The 23,939-nt window shown below is 42.3% G+C and overlaps 1 protein-coding gene across 1 annotated transcript in view; it reads right to left on the bottom strand.

The window, feature by feature from the left end:
- Positions 1-13,986: 13,986 nt before the first annotated feature.
- Positions 13,987-23,939, bottom strand: part of LOC143982098 (3 beta-hydroxysteroid dehydrogenase type 7-like) — an 83,024-nt gene continuing 73,071 nt past the window's right edge. Inside the window, exon 7 of the mRNA XM_077480521.1 lies at positions 13,987-15,075. Coding sequence (XP_077336647.1) covers positions 14,645-15,075 — 431 coding nt within the window. The 3' untranslated portion in view covers positions 13,987-14,644. The remainder of the gene's footprint in view (positions 15,076-23,939) is intronic.

The raw sequence follows: 23,939 nt of genomic DNA, 5'->3' as shown, positions 1-23,939 counted from the left end.
TTGTATCGGTGCCTGTAAAGTCCATAAGTCCCTTACATAACTTTTTCTTGTATACACCCATTACGGACAATGGCTCCTTTTACTAAGATCTATATTGGGATATCCACTTCTACCACTAAGCCCTTGTACACATGGTCGGAGATTCCGTTGGAATGTGTCCGATCAAAGCGCTTTGTCGGATATTCAGTCTGTGTGTGGTATGCATCGGACTGTTTCCATCGGAATATCCGTCGGACCAAATTTTCCAACTTCCTGGAAATATTTTCCGACCAACTGCTCCGATCGGACATACTCCGATCATGTGTAGCCTACTCCGACGGACAAGGTGCCACGCATGCTCACATTCAAATTCCTAGACCAAAGCTATTGGCTACTAGCCTGAACGTAGTCCCGTTGTAACGAAATAACGTCATCACGTTATGTACAATCGGATTTTCCGACAACTTAGTCCGACCGTGTGTATGCAACAGTTTCGGACAAAATCTGTCAGACAAAATCCAACGGATTTGGTTGTCAGAATGTCTGACCGTGTGTACAAGGGCTTAGTGATTCCTGATATCCCTCACTTATCTGCCTCCAGGAAGTATGTTGCCATCTCCAGGTGGCACTGCTTTATTACCATCAAACTTCTTGGCCTAGGTCAGCATCACAGCCCCCATCTGATCCCTTTCATCTTGCTAGAAGCCAAATTAGTCATTTTAATCTCTGCATCACTAGGAAATCACTTTTCAGATATTTGTAAAAAAAAAAAAATTAAAACCATTTATAATTTTCCTTCCACTTCACAATTATGTGCCACTTTGTGTTGGTCTATCACATGCAATCCCAATAAAATAAATTTAAGTTTTTGGTTGTAACATGACAAAATGTGGAACATTTCAAGGGGTATGAATACTTTTTCAAGGCACTATATATAAACACTTGCTATGAATACCCATGCTGTGTTAAAACCGTGATGGTGGAACCCCCTCACCTACCACCTTATATTTAACAAAACTTCCTAAACAAACACCATAAATTATCACATTTCATGAATCGTTATGAGAGCCTCCACTATGTTCCCCCACTTACAACTGGAATAAAAAGTAATTTTACATTTATAATGATAACTTGACCATTAACACAGTGCTCTAAATATACACGCAGTCATTTAGATAAAGTTTCCAAAGGTTTCCTTGTGCCACCATGCAGGCAAGTTCTTAAATCATCCTCCACAAAATGTATCACCTGCTCAACCTTCAAAAAATGACTTGTAAGTTATATAGGTCCAACTGCTCTTTCCCCTTTGACTGGGGTGTTACTCTTCAATTCAGAACTTCTCCAGATGCATCAAAACGGGATCCACTCCAGTATGTATTAAGCTCGCCATGATAACACTCCCGATCAAACACTCAAAGAAATCAGAATAGGGCCACCATTGTGCATATCATTTAAAACAACTAATTTATTAAAAGCCTTTAAAATATACACTCAAATTTACAAGTGCACTATATTTCGGCGTTGGTAGCAAGTATTGCCCCTTTAAGGAGTTTAAGGCATCAGCATCACCAATACGGTTTCCTCAGACATCCCTTATGATTTATGTGATGGCGTCACTGGCTCTGCCCCAATGCATTTCGTCACATGACTTGCTCAAGGGAAAGTAGCCATAATGTCAGGTCCCTAGGTCAGGTTACTAAGCAACCATGTATTCTTATTGGCAGGGCTATATCGCCATAGTAATGGTAGATGAAAACGAGGCTTGGTAATGTTTATGCACATGCGTGAGTTTCTGGCTATGACAGAGTAGAAAGGGTGGAAGTACAGAGAAGAATGGAATTGGGGGCAACCTCAAATATGGTGCACACTTTGGCTGGAACAGATACATAAGAGCTGCAGAAACAGTATAAGGGTAATTAGTATCCTGGTGTGTTTAGAAATGTTATACATAGTGGCCTTAGGATTTCTAGGGATTTTTCTTTCAGAGTTTACTGCCGCTTTAAACCAAGACACAGTGTTGCATTTATTTTCTCCAGCTTCTAGAAATCCTAAGGAGATCGCTTTAAACTGCCTGGATGTACTTAGGACTAGACAAGTCTAATTGGTAGCCACAACCTTGATTCATCAATCTGATGCTTTGTTTGTGTTACATGAGTTTCCCAGAAGGGACAGGCTGAACCTCTTTTACCAGATGGAAGTTCAGGCCTCAGTAGTTGCCAGCCTTGGTCGGAAGGTCCTCCAGGTGACCCTTTTAGAACCTTTTCTGTTTATTCCTCTTTCTCTGTTAACCACTTTCCACCTGCCCACAGTAGTTTTACTGCGGGCGGGTAGAAGCTGCAGGCCAGACGACGTACCTGTACATCTTCTGGCACTTCCCTCGGGCGAGCAGCACGTCACTTTGGACACAGCAGATTGCTGCTCCCTGTACCCAACTGCTTTGAACGGGCGGTGGATTATGTGATCACTTTGTGATCACTTGATCCCAGTGTAAACACAACTGTTATGAATGGGTTTTTAGTTTTGTAATGCTGTGATTGGCCCACAGCTATCACATGGTACCTTGGCCAATCACAGCACCCTGTACCAATTACAGACCACCAGTAATTACAGCTATTATGAATGAAACCCATTTATTACAGTTCAAAACATTGCTGTTACAGTTATAATCACTGTAACAGCAAAGTGTAAAAAAATAAAAAAAGTCCATAATTATCCCCCCAGAGTAGTACAGTGCCACTATGGTGTTACTGAACTACTCTGGTGAAAGTATGTGAAATGAAAAAATGTAAAAAAAAAATGTGAAAAGAAAATTGTAAAAAAAATTAAAAATGATTAAAAATTGTTTTTTTTAACATACTGTCACCAGTCAGTATCCTTGATCACAGCAACACGATGCTGTACTACACTAGTGACAGAATGTGAAAAAAACAAAAATGTATTTTCTTCATTTTCCAAAAAAAATGTGACAAAATATTACAACTTCAAGAAACTCGCCATGCCTCTTACTAAATACCTCAGACTGTCTAAAGGTAATTTGGGGAGTATTTGTACTGTCCTGGCATTTTAAGTGGCTCAAGAAATAGGATAGTCCGTCAGAACGATATTACTGAACTGTGCTACAGAATTATGGATCAGTGCAACAGCTGTTCTCAACTAAAGTAAAAAAAAAAACCTTCTAATTATGGGAACAATTTAACAGCGCTAGCTCTGACCTCTAAAATGAAAATATAGTGCAAATCCTCCCAAATATGTGCAATCAATAAATAACATCCAGTGTGTGCTTTAAAATAAAAAAGCAGGTGCTCTTTAAAGTAATACAATTAAAATGATATAGGACACTCTACACATTTTTCAACATAACAGTTAAATGTTATTACCTTAAAGAGCACCTGTTATTTTATTTAAAAGCCCTCACTGCTGGATGTTATTTATTGATTTGCTGATGTTATGCACATATTTGGGAGGATTTGCACTATATTTTCATTTTAGAGGTAGCACTGTTTGCATCAATTTTCAATTATATATACCATACTTTGTAGACATTATAACTTTCACTCAAAACAATTAATATGCACTTATTGGGATTTATTTTAAATTTTTTTATCAAAGACATGTAGCAGAATACATTTTGGTCTAAATTTATGAAGAAATTAGATTTTATTGGGTATGTCTTAGAAATTTGAATTTTTTTGCTTTGCAGGTGTTAAAAAAAAAAAAAAAAATAGCGGGTTTACTACCGCTTTAATTGTAAAATACTTTTTTTTTTTAGAACACATGACAAGAGACAGTTCCCTCTCCTCTTGTTTCACTCTAATATTGCTTGCTAACAAAACTGGGGTAATGCTGGGAGTGGGAATGGTTATGTGGTGCTGAGTCAAGTCTTGCTATTTACTAGCGGCCAATCACCTGGGAGGGGGAGCATCCAGTGGTCCAAAAATGACCTCTCCCATCATGTACTCCAAGCAGGGGGTTTTAAGGGTAAGACAAAAATCCTGGTTTTGCATGTGCTTTGTGCTGGCTGTTACATCACTACTGTGTCAAACAAGCTCCCCATATGTAACGTGGTAAAAGGTAATAAGGTATTCATGTGTAGCATGGTAAAACCTTAGTTGAATCCTAATTTAATGTCACACCAGTTGCATAGCAAATCTTACACTTTCAGAAAAATGTTTTTGTATATATCCTTTTTTTGCTGTGATTGAAACATAGAAGAGTGACAGCAAACAAACAAAAAAGACCAAGACGTTTATTGAGTCCATTTCTTCTTTTTTATTAACTTTAACTTTGGGACTAAAAAATGTATTTTAAATATTTGAAATGTCTTTTTAGCCAAACAACTATGAAATACTGCACATGCATATTTCAAGTTTTGCCACTTGTACCCACCAGGCCAGGTCTCTATATTTTTTGTAGCTCACCTAGTACATTGTAGTAAACAGACTTGAGCAGCAGGAAAACAGTTTACACACACAAATAATGCGACAGTTGAGAGGCGCACTCCCATCTCTCTCTTAAACAGACCTTCTGGATATTCAGTCTGCAGGATCATTTAGAAAATGCGGAGGCATGGTACATTTTGGAATCTCCCTGTATTTAAATGTTATTTATGAAATAAGGATTTTGAACAAATAAAAGTATAAGGTCAGTTAAACTTTAAAACATTTTATCTAAATAAAATTGACAAAAAATCATAATAGTTCCATTTGATGGAAAGTTGTTGAAAAAAAATGATGAAGGGCTGCATTGCTAACTTCCTTCTAAATAGAGTGGACTGGTTGTAGTGTTAATACTATGGCTATGATATACTGGCTCATGGAGCAGGACTGAGGATGCAAGTCAAGATTTCTGACATCATTGTCTGCAGATTTTATCTGCGCTAGTGACCCAGAAGATTTTTAAAACAATGGATTGACATGCCAACTGGGCAACTAGCATTTTCCAAGAAGAATGCATTGACAGCCTACATCATTTTGATTTCTTTAAAAATGTTTCTGGATGTCAAAACTTGTCACACATGAGTCTAAAAATGGGGAAACAGAAATAGGTGGCTGGCGTAAAATTATTTTGTCTTTAGTTATCATGGACCAGAATTTAAAAAGTGAATTTTACTATGTTATAGGGAACAATTTATAAGTGGTACAGTATCTCACAAAAGTCAGTACACCCCTCACAATTTTGTAAATATTTTATTACATCTTTTTATGTGACAACACTGAATAAATTACACTTTGCTACAATGTAAAGTACTGAGTGTACAGCTTGAATAACAGTGTAAATTTGCTGCCCCCTCAAAATAACTCAACACACAGCCATTAATGTCTAAACTGCTGGCAACAAAAGTGAGTACATCCCTATGTGAAAATGTCCAAATTGGGCCCAAAGTGTTTGTGTGGCCACCATTATTTTCCAGGACTGTCTTAATCTTGGGCATGGAGTTCACCAGAGCTTCACAGAGCTTCACAGGTTGAGACTGGAGTCCTTTTCCACTCCTCCATGACGACATCAAAGAGCTGGTGGAAGTTAAAGATCTTGCGCTTCCTCCACCTTCTGTTTGAGGATGACCCACAGAGGCTCAATAGGGTTTAGGTCTGTAGACATGCTTGGTCAGTCCATTACATTTACCCTCTGCTTCTTTAGCAAGGCAGTGGTAATCCTGGAGGTGTGTTTGGGGTTATGTTGGAATACTGCCCTGTGGTCCAGTCTCCGAAGGGAGGGGATCATGCTCTGCTTCAGTATGTCGCAGAACATGTTAGGATTCATGGTTCCCTCAATGAACTGTAGCTCTCCAGTGCCGGTAGCACTCATGCAGCCCCAGACTATGTCACTCCAACCGCCATGCTTAATTGTAGGCAAGACAAACTTGTCTTTGTCTTGCCTCACCTGTTTGCCGCCACACATGCTCAAAAACTTTCAGGGAGTTTTGGAGACATATACATGACCATGCTTATGCAATAAAAATTGGGGACCTTTATTACCCTTTAGGAAGACGTGCAATTGACAGTCATGCATACTGCCCCTTTAAGGCCCAGTTCCTGGCTCTGAAACACACCCCTAAGGACCCACGCAGGGTTGATTGGGATAGGTATATACCGCAGAGAGAGAGGAGGTGGACACACTCTCTCAGGGCAACTCATGCCCATGGGTTGGGTGAGGCTTCCTCTTTTAAGCCCCTTTTTGTCTGTTTGAATATATTTGGGTTATATATATATATATATATATATATATATATATATATAATGTATTGTATTTTTATTTTCTATTTTTGTATATGTTAATGTCTTACAGATTTAAATTTGTAGTGCCACATGATTTATCTGGAAATGGATGTGGTGGGGGTTTCTGGGGTCTTTTGCTCTTCCTTTTTTTTTTTTAACCCCCCCCGAGCGCTTTGGTCATTCCTTGGGAGTTGCAAGCCCATTTTTACCATGCAGCCCTTGGGTTATCACTTAGGTGGTTTCACCCATGGTGTCCCCCATGTACTTCGTGATATTTATGTCCCCTTCCGCCACAGGGGACAGATGGACTTGACATCACCTACAGCTTCTAGTTCCGGAGACTGCTTTTACATCTTCGCCAGGGCCCCTTTGGCCTTGTGACGTGGCTGCATGTGTGCGAGTGTTTGAAATCGCACTCACTGTGAAACTTGGGATTTGGTGGAGCTACTTGGTGGCCCTGTCCCATCCCTGACCTGTCTGTAATTTCCATCGGCTGTGTTGTTTGCGCCTCCCCCTTTGCATTATGCTCTGACACGAGCCCATTGGCTGATTTCTGCTCCTCTAGCATGGTGATGCTAAAAGGGCGGGGCTGTCAAGCACCTGGGCTTTATTAGCCCATGGCTCGACTCAGTTGCTTTCCATCTGCAGCTGGAAGTGGACGGTGCACTTGATCACAGACCTCCATTAGGTATGGTCTTTTTTTTAATTTGTTATGTATTAGGACACTTTATTTGTTTTGTATTGATTTCTGGACTTTATTGCCTGGAAATGTTTTTATCCATATGCACTCCTGTATTGTTTTCACAATTTATTTTTGTGCAGTGGGTCTTCTTGACTCAGTGATACCAACATCCCTCATTATGGGCTGACAGCTTAACAACTGCACACATCAGCTCTCAGTAAGTAGGTTTCATTTTGTATGGCACAAAGTCTCCATTATGAACAGCACTCGCCACTTTGTTTTTATAAGACACATTTTTGTTGTTTTAGAGTCTAAGCACAGCATATTTGTCTTACTTTATAATTGATAATAAATATATATAATTTTTTTAATTATACATTCATTTTTTTATGTGATGGTTTGAAATTAAAATTTTTAGTTTTTGGCTTTTCATTGCGATCTGTTGGGACGCCTGGAGATCCACATATTGAGCAGCTGTTCTTTCCATCTTCCTCACATCTCTACAACTCCCAGGTAGAGTCTGATGTGCATCTGGGATGGCCACCTCCTGGCCTGTTACACATTTGGAAGATTTAGCTATTGGATTTTTATTATAAGTTCATTATATTTCATCTACGTGAAGGCGTTATCCAGACTTCATAATTATGTAAGTTTTTAGTTTTTAACATCAAGCCCGATGGGGATTTTTATATATACAGTGGTGTGAAAAAGTGTTTGCCCCCTTCCTCATTTCCTGTTCCTTTGCATGTTTGTCACACTTAAGTGTTTCGGAACATCAAACCAATTTAAACAATAGTCAAGGACAACACAAGTAAACACAAAATGCAATTTGTAAATGAAGGTGTTTATTATTAAAGGTGAAAAAAAATCCAAACCATCATGGCCCTGTGTGAAAAAGTGATTGCCCCCCTTGTTAAAACATACTATAACTGTGGTTGTCCACACCTGAGTTCAATTTCTCTAGCCACACCCAGGCCTGATTATTGCCACACCTGTTCACAATCAAGGCATCACTTAAATAGGAGCTGCTTGACACAGTAAGGTCCACCAGAAGATCCTTAAAAGCTACACATCATGCCGAGACCCAAAGAAATTCAGGAACAATTGAGAAAGAAAGTAATTGAGATCTATCAGTCTGGAAAGGGTTATAAAGCCATTTCCAAAGCTTTGGGAATCCAGCGAACCACAGTGAGAGCCATTATCCACAAATGGCGAAGACATGGAACAATGGTGAACCTTCCCAGGAGTGGCCGGCCGCCCAAAATTACCCCAAGAGCGCAGCGACGACTCATCCAAGAGGTCACAAAAGACCCCACAACAACGTCCAAGGAACTGCAGGCCTCACTTGCCTCAGTTAAGGTCAGCGTTCATGCCTCCACCATCAGGAAAAGACTGGGCAAAAATGGCCTGCATGGCAGAGTTCCAAGGAGAAAACCACTGCTGAGCAAAAAGAACATCAAAGCTCGTCTCAGTTTCTCCACAACACATCTTGATGATCCCCAAGACTTTTGGGACAACATTCTGTGGACCGATGAGACAAAAGTGGAACTCTTTAGTAGGTGTGTGTCCAAGTATATCTGGCATAGAAGGAACACTGCATTTCATAAAAAGAACATTATACCAACAGTAAAATATGGTGGTGGTAGTGTGATGGTCTGGGGCTGTTTTGCTGCTTCAGGACCTGGAAGACTTGCCATGATAAAAGGAACTATGAATTCTGCTGTCTACCAAGAGATCCTGAAGGAGAATGTCCGACCATCTGTTCGTGTACTCAAGCTGAAACGAACTTGGGTTCTGCAGCAGGACAATGATCCTAAACACACCAGCAAGTCCACCACCGAATGGCTGAAGAAAAACAAAATGAAGACTTTGGAGTGGCCTAGCCAAAGTCCTGACCTGAATCCTATTGAGATGTTGTGGTATGACCTTAAAAAGGCCGTTCATGCTCGAAAACCCTCTAATGTAACTGAATTAGGACAATTCTGCAAAGATGAGTGGGCCAAAATTCCTCCAGGACGCTGTAAAAGCCTCATTGCACGTTATCGCAAACGCTTGGTTGCAGTTGTTGCTGCTAAGGGTGGCCCAACCAGTTATTAGGTTTAGGGGGCAATCACTTTTTCACACAGGGCCATGATGGTTTGGATTTTTTTTCACCTTTAATAATAAACACCTTCATTTAAAAATTGCATTTTGTGTTTACTTGTGTTGTCCTTGACTATTGTTTAAATTGGTTTGATGTTCCGAAACACTTAAGTGTGACAAACATGCAAAGGAACAGGAAATGAGGAAGGGGGCAAACACTTTTTCACACCACTGTATATATATATATATATATATATATATATACACACATACACACACACACACACACACACACACACACACACACACACACACACCTTCTAACCTCTCGTGTGTTCTATCTTCAGATATCTCTGTGTGCTTCTCTTGAGGAATGGTGTTTTTATCTTGCAAAACACAGAGAATTTAAGCACAGACCATCTTGATTAATGGACAGCCTCAGCTCCATTGTCATATGTTGACGTCAGGTCTTTTCAAACTTGAAGGTTTTTGAATGTTATTTGATGATTTTTCACTGTTGGTATACATGTATAATGATATGTGTTTTAGAATATATGTATTTTTTTCACGCAATACATTTTCTTATATTTGACTTTGTGTTGTGACTCACATTTAGGATGTAAAATGTTCAGAGTTCTCCTCCCAAATCCCTAGATCCTGTGACAGCAGACAGGAGATAATCTACCCACACCCGCTGTCACATTTAAAAAAAAAACAAAAAGAAAAAACAGTGGGCTGTATGGGGCTTTATTCACACAGCCGCGTCATTCACAGGAGTCTGCAGAAACACAGGCTGAAAAGCTGGAGGGAGTGTGTGCAGGAGCCTGAAAGTTCGCCCACAATCTGCTTTTTGCTAATGCAATACTTTGCACCGCTCCTGTTAAAAAAATAAATAAATGCACGTTTATTAACCTGGCAAAAATATATGCATTTATTATTACTATTATTTTTTTAGGAAAAGGTGAACTTATCCTTTTAAGGCATTGTGGGAACATGTCAACTCCAGGCAAACGGGAAAATTAGCCATTTAGGTATATTTAGTTACAACTTTTGAAGCCAAATTAAAGTCACAGAAATAAAGATGCTGCCAGATAGAGGTTATACCAAGGACCGCTATTGCATAGCTTTTATCTCCACTTTCCTGTTACAGCATTTGTGCAGGGTATTTAAATATGATTGTGCAGTCTAAAAGGAGTTATACCTCATGCGCTCATTAAACTTATATAGACTTGGCCATATACGCCTCCTCCCCTTCTCTGAAATACAAGGCTGTATGAGGATACTTGTGCTGAGGGGGTGTGGATGTTTCTCAGCTCTGCCAGCACAGACCACTGCTCACTGAGAAAAGAAAAAGGGATTTTAAAGAATGTCCAAGCAAGAAGTCACAACATGCAAGTGCACAGGACTTTAAACAGATAAATGTGAGACTTCAAAAGTATATTTTAACAGAGGGGTGAGGTATATTATTTTGGAGTGTGTAATTAGAATTATATGTCAAGACAGATTCATTTTAAATACAGTGCCTTGCGAAAGTATTCGGCCTTGAACTTTTCAACCTTTTGCCACATTTCAGGCTTCAAACATAAAGATTAGGGATGAGCCGAACACCCCCCTGTTCGGTTCGCACCAGAACCTGCGAACAGACCTAAACTTCGTGTGAACTTTTGAACCCTATTAAAGTCTATGGGACTCGAACGTTCACAATCTAAAGTGCTCATTTTAAAGGGTAATATGCAGGTTACTGTCCTAAAAAGTGTTTGGGGACCCGGGTCCTGCCCCAGGGGATATGGATCAATGCAAAAAAAAGTTTTAAAAACGGCCGTTTTTTCAGGAGCAGTGATTTTAATAATGATTAAAGTGAAACAATAAAAGTGTAATATTCCTTTAAATTACGTAGCTGGGGGGTATCTATAGTATGCCTGTGAAGGGGCGCATGTTTCTGGTGCTTAGAACTGTCCCTGCACAAAGTGTCATTTGTGCAGGAAAAAAAGTCTTTTAAAATCACTTGCGGCTATTGTCGGGTCCCGTAATACAGAGAACACTCAATGAGTGTTCTCTGCATTAGCCGACAATTCATTCATTCATTGATAAAAAAAAAAAAAAAAGCGTGGGGTTCCCCTAAATTCAATTACCAGGCCCTTCAGGTCTGACGTGGATATTAAGGGGAACCCTGTGTCAAATTTAAAAAAAAATTGACGTGGGGGTCCCCCTAAATATCCATAACCAGACCCTTCAGGTCTGATATGGATATTAAGGGGAACCCCGCATCAAATTTTAAAAAAAAATTGACGTGGGGGTCCCCGTAAAATCCATATCAGACCCTTTATCCGAGCACGCAACCTGGCAGGCCGCAGGAAAAGAGGGGGGGACAAGAGAGCGGCCCCCCCTCCCTCCTGAACCGTACCAGGCCACATACCCTCAACATTGGGAGGATGCTTTGGGGGTCTGTGACCCCTCAAAGCACCTTGTCCCCATGTTGATGAGGACAAGGGCCTCATCCTCACAACCCTGGCCGTTGGTTGTGAGGGTCTGCGGGCGGGGGGCTTATCAGAATCTGGAAGCCCCCTTTAACAAGGGGACCCCCAGATCCCGCCCCCCCCTGTTTGAAATGGTAAGGGGGTACAAAAGTACCCCTACCATTTCAGAAAGAAAGTGTCAAAATGGTTAAATAAGACAAACACACTTTTGAAAAATTCCTTTATTAAAAATAAAAAAAATAAAAAAAAGATTCCAGCGGTGCTAATCCACTCTTGCTATCCAGCGACGGGTCTCCGGGGTCCAGCGATGGATGATCATATCCAGCGACGGGGGATCTCTCAGTCCAGCGCTGTCCATACATCCTTCTTCTGTCTCCACTCCGGAGACACTGCAGAGATCCCAGCGCTGGAATCTTTTTTTTATTTTTTATAAATATTTTCATTTTTAATAAAGGAATTTTTCAAAAGTGTGTTTGTCTTATTTAACCATTTTGACACTTTCTTTGTGAAATGGTAGGGGTACTTTTGTACCCCCTTACCATTTCAAACAGGGGGGGGGCGGGATCTGGGGGTCCCCTTGTTAAAGGGGGCTTCCAGATTCTGATAAGCCCCCCGCCCGCAGACCCTCACAACCAACGGCCAGGGTTGTGAGGATGAGGCCCTTGTCCTCATCAACATGGGGACAAGGTGCTTTGAGGGGTCACAGACCCCCAAAGCATCCTCCCAATGTTGAGGGTATGTGGCCTGGTACGGTTCAGGAGGGAGGGGGGGCCGCTCTCTCGTCCCCCCCTCTTTTCCTGCGGCCTGCCAGGTTGCGTGCTCGGATAAAGGGTCTGATATGGATTTTTAGGGGGACCCCCACGTCAATTTTTTTTAAAATTTGATGCGGGGTTCCCCTTAATATCCATATCAGACCTGAAGGGTCTAGTTATGGATATTTAGGGGGACCCCCACGTCAATTTTTTTTTTAATTTGACACGGGGTTCCCCTTAATATCCATGTCAGACCTGAAGGGCCTGGTAATTGAATTTAGGGGAACCCCCACGCTTTTTTTTATTTTTATTTTTTATCAATGAATGAATGAATTGTCGGCTAATGCAGAGAACACTCATTGAGTGTTCTCTGTATTACGGGACCCGACAATAGCCGCAAGTGATTTTAAAAGACTTTTTTTCCTGCACAAATGACGCTTTGTGCAGGGACTGTTCTAAGCACCAGAAACATGCGCCCCTTCACAGGCATACTATAGATACCCCCCAGCTACGAAATTTAAAGGAATATTAAACTTTTATTGTTTCACTTTAATCATTATTAAAATCATTGCTCCTGAAAAAATGGGCGTTTTTAAAACTTTTTTTTGCATTGATCCATGTCCCCTGGGGCAGGACCCGGGTCCCCAAACACTTTTTAGGACAGTAACCTGCATATTACCCTTTAAAATTAGCACTTTAGATTTTTCCCATAGACTTGTATAGGGTGTTCCGGCTTTTCGAATTTGCTGCGAACAGCCCAAATTGTTCACTGTTCGCTGAACAGGCGAACAGGCAATGTTCGAGTAGAACATGAGTTCGACTCGAACTCGAAGCTCATCCCTAATAAAGATATAAAAATTTTCTTTTTTGTAAAGAATCACCAAGTGGGACACAATTGTGAAGTGGAACGAAATCTATTGGATTTTTTAAACTTTTTTAACTAATAAAAAAAATGAAAAGTGGGGCGTGCAAAATTATTCGGCCCCCTTGCGTTAATACTTTGTAGAGCCATCTTTTGCTGCGATTACAGCTGCAAGTCGCTTGGGGTATGTCTCTATCAGTTTTGCACATCGAGAGACTGAAATTCTTGCCCATTCTTCCTTGCAAAACAGCTCGTGCTCAGTGAGGTTGGATGGAGAGCGTTTGTGAACAGCAGTTTTCAGCTCTTTCCACAGATTCTCGATTGGATTCAGGTCTGGACTTTGACTTGGCCATTCTAACACCTGGATACGTTTATTTGTGAACCATTCCTTTGTAGATTTTGCTGTATGTTTGGGATCATTGTCTTGTTGGAAGATAAATCTCCGTCCCAGTTTCAGGTCTTTTGCAGACTCCAACAGGTTTTCATCCAGAATGGACCTGTATTTGGCTCCATCTTCCCCTCAATTTTAACCATCTTCCCTGTCCCTGCTGAAGAAAAGCAGGCCCAAACCATGATGCTGCCACCACCATGTTTGTTTGACAGTGGGGATGGTGTGTTGAGGGTGATGAGCTATGTTGCTTTTACGCCAAACATATCATTTTGCATTGTGGGCAAAAAGTTTGATTTTGGTTTCATCTGACCAGAGCACCTTCTTCCACATGTTTGGTGTGTCTCCCAGGTGGCTTGTGGCAAACTTTAAACAAGACTTTTTATGGATATCTTTGAGAAATGGCTTTCTTCTTGCCACTCTTCCATAAAGGCCAGATTTGTGCAGTGTACAACTGATTGTTGTCCTATGGACAGACTCTCCCACCTCAGCTGTAGTTCTCTGCAGTTCATCCAGAGTGATCATGGGCCTCTTGGCTGCATCTCTGATCAGTCTTCTCCTTGTCTGAGCTGAAAGTTTAGAGGGACGGCCAGGTCTTGGTAGATTTTCAGTGGTCCGATACTCCTTCCATTTCAAAATGATCGCTTGCACAGTGCTCCTTGGGATGTTTAAAGCTTGGGAAATCTTTTTGTATCCAAATCTGGCTTTAAACTTCTCCACAACAGTATTACAGACCTGCCTGGTGTGTTCCTTGGTCTTCATGATGCTCTCTGTGCTTTCAACAGAACCCTGAGACTATCACAGAGGAGATGCATTTATACAGAGACTTGATTACACACAGGTGGATTCTATTTATCACCATCAGTCATTTAGGACAACATTGGATCATTCAGAGATCCTCGCTGAACTTCTGGAGTGAGTTTGCTGGACTGAAAGTAAAGGGGCCACGCACCACTTTTCAGTTTTTTATTTGTTAAAAAAGTTTAAAATATCCAATAGATTTCGTTCCACTTCACAATTGTGTCCCACTTGTTGGTGATTCTTCACAAAAAATTAAAATTGTATATCTTTATGTTTGAAGCCTGAAATTATGCAAAAGGTTGAAAAGTTCAAGGGGGCCGAATACTTTCGCAAGGCACTGTAAAAGCTTGTTATAATATGGTAGCTCTGGCTCTTATTTTTGTTTAAACATTTATCAAATTAGCCTTCAAGAATTCTTTTTAGTCTTTCTCAGGTCCTCAGTTGTCTGTTTCAGCCATTGGCAGGTCCTCTGCTTGCTTTCCACCCAGCTGTAATAGGGCTTGTAGCCAAAGTGTCTGAATGCCTTATCGGTGTCACAGTAGAATGCAACATTCAATAGCTTCAGGATTGGTAAAGTTATAAAGGGTTTCAGTTTCCAAAAAGGCTTCAAAATGAATCTTAGCGAGTTGTAAATCATTATAATCAACCACATCTTCCAGTAAGGAATCTGGGACCCAATTTGTATATCCGGGTCTAATTCAGCGAATAATTCCAGATGCACGTTTTTTAAAAGCTTACACGGGGTGTCATCATATGAGTAGTACACCTGTCCTCCAAGAACATGCGAGTTCAGCTGCATCTGACGAGCGGCAAGCACATGTATCCAGGCCACGTTACCTGTAATTAAACCAAAAGATTTCAATTGGCGCAACCTTTTGGAAACTTGGGATCACAAAAACAAACAAAAAAAATAAATAAAAATAAAAAGATAGCTGGCGGGAACTATGAGGACAGATCCAATGCTCAAACTCTCCTTCTGGGAGGAAACTCACAGTTGCCCTGCCCTGAGCATATCTGGGTTCACAGCTGTCAGATGACAGTCGGCTGCTCCTGTGATAGATGCTTAAAGGGTAACTCCAATTTCGTGGGGAAAAAAAATTGCAAATGAAGAAAAAAATAATATAGCACATATAATTGCGACACTAATCATATTGTAATTGAATGCTATTACATTGAACTTTCCTTTTCAATCTGCAGGCACTGTAATTTTCTGAGAATGCAATGCAATATGACTACATGGAATTGTTCTGAACACAGAGTGTGTACAGACCACTCCGCAGAAACATACATTTTCCACTTGTGCGATAGGCAGATTTCTGAGAAAAATAAAGTCAGATTTCAGGTATCCCCTGCAAGAAAAATGTCATTTTTGGAGAGATACTTTCAATAGGAACACATTTATAGGGATGCAGGCCCAGCAGATTTCCTTGTTAGTGCCCTGCAGCTGAACACTTGACAGTTAATTATGAAACCACTCATTAGACCCACTCAGTACAGAGGCACAGACACACACACATGGATTTCTTCAAAATGTAGGAATCTGCAACAAAGGTTGTTATAATCCTTCCAATCTACATAGATCACCCAGGGGCAATGTTTTTTCTCAACAAAAGTGGAGTTACGCTTTATTGAGGGATTTCGGTCCTCAATCAGCTCAGGGACAGTGCAGGACAGGATAGTGCAAGGGAGACAATAGGAGTAAAATAAGCCCCTTACATACTAAATGTTGAGGAGTTTATCAGCTCCCCTGTTATAGCAATTAAGTAAAAATAAAAAAATAAAAGATTAAAAGTGATATTCATAATAATAAGGCAAGGTTTTATATGTAAAAGGCACAGATGTAAAAACACACGCACAGGTGAACAGCAATTGCATACCACAATCAGCCATAACATTATGGCCATCCACCCTAGCCTATCAAGGCATGAACCTCAAGATATGCTGTGGTATTTTGCACCAAACAGATAGCAGATCCTTTGGATCTGACTTGTTTTTCCAACACATGCCACAGATGCTCGATTAGATTGAGATTTGGAGAATTTGGATGTCAAGTCAACCCCTCAATCTTGTGTTTCTTATACCATTCATAAATTCATCCCGGTTTAGTTCTGATGCTCTTGTGACCATTTTAGCCATTTTTGGCTTTGGATAAGGCTCAGCACAGGCACCCTGACAGGCAGGGCCACCACACATGTAGCATCTGGAGGGGCCCGGGCAACCAGGAAGTGTGCAGGAGAGAGGGGGTGGGAGAGATGCCGCAGGCTAAGTACATAGTAAGCACAGTGAAGTTGGCTGGGATTTGGGAGATGTTATGAGGGAGGGACTTAAGAGCCTTTCAGCTACTTATTGGCTGAGGAGACAGGCCTACCTCCTGCTCTCTCCTTAGCCAATAGGTACACATGGTGCACTGTACATCACTGCAGAACCTTGTTCTGCCTTCAGGGCCACTATTAGGCAAGTACAACTGGCCCTGTTGTACTGGGCCCGGGCAACCTTAACAGAAAATGAATTAATGTAATGTAAAACAAAAATGGCATGGTGGCATTGTCAGCAGGCAGCACATGTGTTATGGCATTAGCGTCATGGGTGGCACTGTCTTCAGCACAATATTGCATTGGTGGCATGGGTGCCACTGTTTGCAGGTAGCACATGCGTTATGGCCCATGTGCTGCTTGCAGAGGACAGTGCCACCCATGCCGCCAATGCCATAATGTGCTGCAAAGACAGTTTCAAGGTGGGGTCTTGGGAGGGGCCAGGGTCAGAGCCAGGGCTGGGGCTGAAGGGGGGGACCAGGGGCGGGACCAGGGGTGGAGCTGAAGGGGGTCCTGTACGGTAGGCTGTACAGGGCCCCATGATTTCTATCAGCAGCCCTGGCTGCCTTTGTTGGTGGGATGGAATTCCTCTGCAAAGAAGCTGCTGCAGAAATTGAGCTGAGGGAAATATAAAAAAAAACTGCTAAAGGAGCATGAACAGTGCATAGCCTGTGCCCCCCTGTTAATAACAGTCACTATATTGCCAGCCCTATTGCTGTCCTTTTAGCAGGGTGAAAGTAACTTTACACATGTGTACCATAGATGTAAGCTTATGTCACCATGTTAAAAGGACAGCAATATGAAAGGACAGCAAAATGGGTAGCATTAGAGTGACTTATTAGGTTCACTAAACTAGCGAATGCTCTGAAAAGCAATCAATGCCGATTACTTTTCAGGCCCCTTTCACACAGGCTGTTCGATCAGGTTCGCCTGTCTTTCAGGCAAACCTGATTGGACCATCCATTGTTCTCTATGGAGAGGCATAGTTAAATGGAAATTTGTTAGTTTACACCTGCCTACCTCCAATTTGATGTGATCTGGCAAAAAGAAAAAAATGGAAGGGTGTCGGTTCCCCTCTGTCTGGCTGGATCAGAGGGCAGTTGGGTGTATACCAACAGCATGAGCGGACACAGACAGTCAGTCGCCTGCCCAGTTTAGCAAGGGATCCATGAACAGTTTCCCTGGTGAGAAAAACTGGATTGGGCCTGTGTGAAGATTGCAGCTAGAGTGCAGATCAGGCCAGCTATAGATGGTTGGAATCTCGGTTGCTTTAGCAGAGACTGGCTGAGATTCAAACTATGTATGAGCAGCCTGAATGTACCCAAGTTGTTAGATTGCCTATCCCACCTTGGTCACAGCTGACGATGGGCTGAATGCTGGTGTACTGCCAGCACATGTGCATGCTGCAAAGCCTGATTGAATCCTAGTGCTAGCCCTACCTCTCCCAGTGTCATTGCTACTATACAGGGGATTGCAGCTATCACAGTTTCAGTGTTGTGGGAGTTTTTCAGAGCGCTGGAGAGCCAGTGTGTATATTCAAGGCATATTTTCTCTGCATATGTGGTAAGTGCATCCCCAAAGGGGTTTTCACATGGTGAAGTGCAGGCATGTACTGGCCATTGGGACTACAGGGAGTTTCCCGGTGGGCCGATGACTCAGTGGGCCAGTTTCTGTGACAAAGTAATGGCTGCGCGGCTTACCCTCAACTTCATGCAGTGATGTGAGAAAGATGAGAAAAATACAGCGGAGAATAAGTGAAATAATAAAAGAGGTTAGTGAGGACTCCTTATGTTATGCTACATATGTTTTTTTGCACAATTACGTATAGTTTTATACTGTACACTGTTTTTGTGCTTGTTTGCTTGCAAAATTAAAGTGGGCTGGTCTGGATGAAGTCCAGGGCCAAATTTTTGTCCCAGTCCAGCCCTGGTGAAGTGTGTGGTGGAAGGCGTTTCTTCACGATCAAAACTGCCTTATGATACTACTGAACCACATCGCAAATGTCCATATATGAACAGCATATTGAAGCTTGCCACTTTTTAAAACGTAACAAGAGTGTTTCTGCAATATTATAAGGGACTCTGCTAACCAAGTGTTTTTAGTATTATTTTTATATATCTCTATATTTATTTTGAATGGCTGCTTTTATTGTGATTATATGATGTAAGTCACTATCATTTACATTTATGTATTTTTTGCAAGTTTCACTCTAGTATAAACCTGCTTTTTTTAGGTGGGCCATTCAAATTACTCTTTTACATGCTCAGTCAGCATGGCCTTGGTAATCCCCATAAATGTTTCGCTACTGCTTGTTTTTTGCCTTCCATTGAAGCTAATCTCTCGCAACACATTGCAAGCTCGTCTCCAGTGGCACTCTACCCGGCCACTCAAATTTTCTCGTCTGTCTTTTCTTTGTTAGGTCAGTTGAGTTCAGGTTGTTCATCCTGCACCAGGTTGGATGTCGTTTTCTTGGAAAAATAAATAAATAAATAAAAAACAGATATAGGTTCTGCATCTTCACCAAGGGGGGGTCAGGATACCTGGACTCTTATGTCATCTTTTCTACAGATTCTTGGTTGACTAGGTTCTTGGCCTCAAACAGGACTTCCCATTGTGTCGGGTGTGTAGTACAAGGGTTTTACCTTCACATCACTCTGCAGCATCCTTTTCAACATGTTCAATTTACATACGTTATTTAGGCTGCTCATCAGGCGTTAGCTATGGTCACATGTTTCTTTGAACTACATTCTGTATTCGAAGGGCGACCCTTCACCTTTGCAGACAAGGTCGCTACACATCGAGCTTGTAGGCAGTGCAAGCGTTGCCAGGCCGAACATACGTCGCAAACTACAGAATGCAACATTCCTACTTAGGCAGTACCAGACTTCCGCTTCTTGCCCAGTCCATCACCTTCCTAGGCATCACTCATGACACCTGCTCCATGCAGGCCAGCATACCTCCCAACAAATGGTCCCAGATCAGGTCGGTCATTCACACCTTCACTATCTCACGAGTTTGTACCAGGAGACAGCTACGGTCCCTGTCAGCGACACTTCATTTTGCAATGAGGATTGTCCCTCAGGGGCATTCCTTCATTTCACGCCTCCTGGTTTTCCTTTTTAAAGGCACAGGACCCCAAGCTAGTCCTCAGGCTAGACCAAGCAGCTATCGTGGATCTGGCAACATGGAAGGAGTTCCTCAAACTAGGATGGCGTGCCCGTGTTCATCCCAGTGGCATTAGCCTCTTCACCTCACGTAGTAACAAACGCAGCAGCCTCCACAGACTTCACTTTAACTTTTGGCCCTTATTCGTTCGCAGGCTTATGGCCACAAGAGATCCTCTTGGTCCCCGGGTTTAGCCAGAGGTCCTCCTTATTTGAGCTCTACCTCATCATTGCAGCAGCTCAGGTCTGGAGCCACACCTGGGTAGGGCAGACCATGGTCTTCTTCACAGACAGACAACCAGGGCTGAAATTGCAAACTAGGCAAGTCCAAGTCCCTGGCCATCATGTCCTTCCTACGCAGGCTGGTGCAGATAGCTCTTCACTACAAATTTAATGTGTACTGTATCTACATTCCGAGCAAGTGCAATCTCTCTTTGGGCGCACTGTTCCGCCTTAATTTACCATTGGTTCCTACAGAAACCAGGAGCCAAATAAACCTCTTCACCTATCCCACCTTGGTTGCAGCTGACGATGGGCTGAAGGACCACCTTCACAACACAACCCTATTCAAACTGGTTACGGTCTCGCAACACACTGAAGGCCTACCACGCCTCCTGGATCACCTACTGCAGGTTTCTAACCACATGCCCTGGGTTGGGGACAGGCGACATTAAGTACGACCTGGCCTTTGTGTCATACTGCCACACGCAGCTGACTTTATCCCAGGACGCTATCAGGCTGTACTTGGCTGGCATCCAGCATTTTCTCTCTTTACAGGACCCCAGAAAGCCTTCCACCCATTCCCCTTTTCAGGGCACTCCCTGCACATTCCTCTTCTACAATCATCCAATACTTATCTTGGGTATGCCCCCTTTTCTGGCATACTGACCAGCTAACCAGGGCACACCTCAGGTCTGTTTTTTTATGTTGTGAGTCTTGTGGCGTCTTTACATGATTCCACATCTGTCTCAGTTCGAGGGCTTCCGACTATAATTATATAGTATCTAACCCTTCACTACTCCATTGAAAAAAAAAATGGATTCAGTTTCACTTTAAAATTACAGGTTTCTGAACAGCTATAGTGTGATCCTGGGATATGACGTTGTGTTCATATGCTGCCTGCTGATTGTGTCTGTGCTGAATTATCCTCTTGGAAGAGGAGAACATGGATGACGACATGGGATTGGGGAGACCCGACTGGAAGTGGAGGACATGGGATGGGACTTGCTGGGACTGCCAGTGGGCAGGCCCTGGGGAATGTTGATGGTCAGGTCCTGGGGTGGGGGAGGGGCCTGGTTTAAAACCTTTCTGGTTGCATCCCTGCTGACTGGTCTGCAGCTACAGAGCCCCATACACTACAAACTGTGATGCACTGTGTGTTCTGACACCTTTCTATTGGAACCAGCATCAACTTTTTCAGCAATTTGAGCTACAGTAGGTCTTTTATTGGATTGGGATACACAGGCCAACCTTCGCTCACCACATGCATTAATGAGCCTTGGCCTGCCCATGACCCCGGCATCGGTTCACTAGTTTTCCTTCTTTGGATCACCTTGGTAAGTCCTGACCACTGTAGACCAGGAACATCCCACAAGATGTAGATGCTCTGACTAGGGTTGCCATCTTGTCCCTTTAAACCCAAACACATATTGTTTACATGTGGCTGATTAAGGTGGTAATTAAACTCACTTGGTGCCTTATCTACATTAAATTAGTCTCAGAACCTGTGTAATTCATATATGTTTGGGTTTAAAGGGATGAGATGGCAACCCTAGCTCTGACCCTGTTCCCCTTACAAGTTCCAGTGCATGTTTGTTGAGTTTTTGATGCGTTTCTGGATGCATTTGTTTTTTTTCTCACTGACTGGAGTCCAGTGTGATGTTGATGCATTTGAATGTGTTTCAATACAGTCCAAGGCAGGAAAAACGCAGCATGTTCTACTTTTTTTTCTAGAATTGGAACGTCCTGGAACTGATCGCACTGTTGTGAACTGGAAACCATATAACCTACTTTCCATGTCCTGTGAACAATGGTATTCACACCACCCATGTGAGGTAGCGCCGCAAACGTTAGAGCAATAATTCAAATGCTAGACCTTCCCTAACTCTAAAAAGGTAACCTCTACAGCCAGGGGTGTTGCTATGTCTTCAAAAGATCTGGGGCTAGAGCCCATAGCAGCATAGTAAAGCAAATCGTATGTTCAGCAGGCATACACACAATATCTCTATCTCTATATATCTCTATATATCTCTATATATCTCTATATATATCTCTATCTATATCCCCAGAGAGCCTCCCCCTTAAATCAGGGTCCCCAGAGAGCCTTCCCCCTTAAATAAGGGTCCCCAGAGAGCCTTCACCCTTAAATCAGGGTCCCCAGAGAGTCCCCCAGTTACATTGGGGTCCCCAGAGAGCCCCCCAGTTACATCAGGGTCCCCAGAGAGCCTCCCAGTTACATCAGGGTCCCCAGAGAGCCTCCCAGTTACATCAGGGTCCCCAGAGAGCCCCCCAGTTACATCAGGGTCCCCAGAGAGCCCCCCAGTTACATCAGGGTCCCCAGAGAGCCTCCCCTCCCCTTGGAGACCCCTGCAGAGACTCAGGGCTATAGCCCCAAAAGCTACCCCCCTAGCAATGCCACTGTGTAAAGCCCTTTAAAGCGTCACCTATGAAGATTTAAGTACCATAGTTTGTTGCCATTCCACAAGAATGTGCAATTTTAACATGTTAGGTATCATCTTTCATATTATACAAAGAAATTGGGTATATATTGTTTTTTATTCACTAAAATGTATTTTTTCTCCAAAAATTTGCGTTTGAAATATCGCTGTGCAAATACTGTGTGACAATTGCCATTTTATTCCCTAGGCTTCCAGGTTTTAGCCCTGATTCACATAGCAGTGATTTGGCATGCTATTTGACAAAATTGTTTCCAGTGACAAATCAGCAGCTATTGTTGGCAATGGCACTGCACCGGTTCCCAAAAGTAGTTTCAGTTCTACTTTTGGTGGCTTTGGGGTGCGACTTCAATAGACATCTGTGCAGAAACCCGCACAGATGTTTCTGAAATCGCACCCCAAAGTCAGGACTGACATGTGGGAATAAAATTGTGCAAGTTTAGCTGAACTTGCACGATTTCATGCCCGCTGTCACTGTGAACCTAGGCTACTTGTCAAAGCTTAATTGAACAAGTTGACTTTAGAAGCTGATTGGCTACCATGCACAGCTTCAGCAGATTTTGTACTCTCCAGTTTTAGATAAAGAGAGTCATTGGGGTTGATTTGCTAAGGCAGTGTACCACAAACGCTTGCCATGCGTACTGTGATCTCCTGCAGTGCAGGGTATTGCCCAATATAGTAGTAGTCTGTTGGAGTGCCATAAAATGCACCAGACTGCAGGCAGGCTGAATGTTAAATTGGTTGTAAACTCAAAAAAAAACAAACATGCCAGACAAAAGGAATAATGAGCTAGTATGCATTGTATGAAATAATTACCTTAGATTGAAGCAGTTGCAGCAGTCCCTGTACACCAATGTGACAGGCGACATGTCTCTCTGAGTTATTTCTGGGCTCACGGGGTACGGTGCGGTGATTGGCCAGAGCTGCAATGATGTCACTCCTGCGCATGTGTGCAGGAGCCATCGGTTACAGCACAGCTCCTGAAGAAACGACACGAGAGAGCCGTTTCTTCAGTGCGTATTTGCCGATGACATTGGCACTTGCAGAGACAGTGAATGTCTCCTAAACAGTGCAAGTTTAGGAGATAATCACGGTACCTACAGGTATGCCTTATTATAGGCTTACCTGTAGGTTAAAGTGTTGTAGCCACATCTCTGGTTAGCGACCTACTGGTGAGAATTTTCTGTGACATTGGCCAGATTGATTGATGAAATGAACTAATGAGACAAAAACAAATTGTTTAATGGCCAGCCTTAGTAAATGCACATAACCAAGGAAAAAAGATGAAATTATATATATTTTTTTTATACACACAACTCACATTTTTGTAAATATTTTATTATCTTTTCATGTGACAACACTAGAGAAATTACACTTTGCTACAATGTAAAGTAGTGAGTGTACAGCTCGTTGAGAGAACCATGAATGCCAACATGTACTGTGACATACTGACCTGTCTCCAGACCTAAACCCTATTGAGCACCTGTGGAGCATCCTCAAACAGATGGAGGAGAGCAAGGTCTCCAACATCCACCAGCTCCGTGATCTCG

Source organism: Lithobates pipiens, unplaced genomic scaffold (assembly GCF_037356315.1).
Source record: "Lithobates pipiens isolate NorthernLeopardFrog02 unplaced genomic scaffold, aLitPip1_a1.2 Scaffold_16, whole genome shotgun sequence".
Lineage (NCBI taxonomy): Eukaryota > Metazoa > Chordata > Amphibia > Anura > Ranidae > Lithobates > Lithobates pipiens.
The sequence above is the reverse complement of the archived record's forward strand: the minus strand, read 5'-3'. Positions and strand labels throughout refer to the sequence as shown.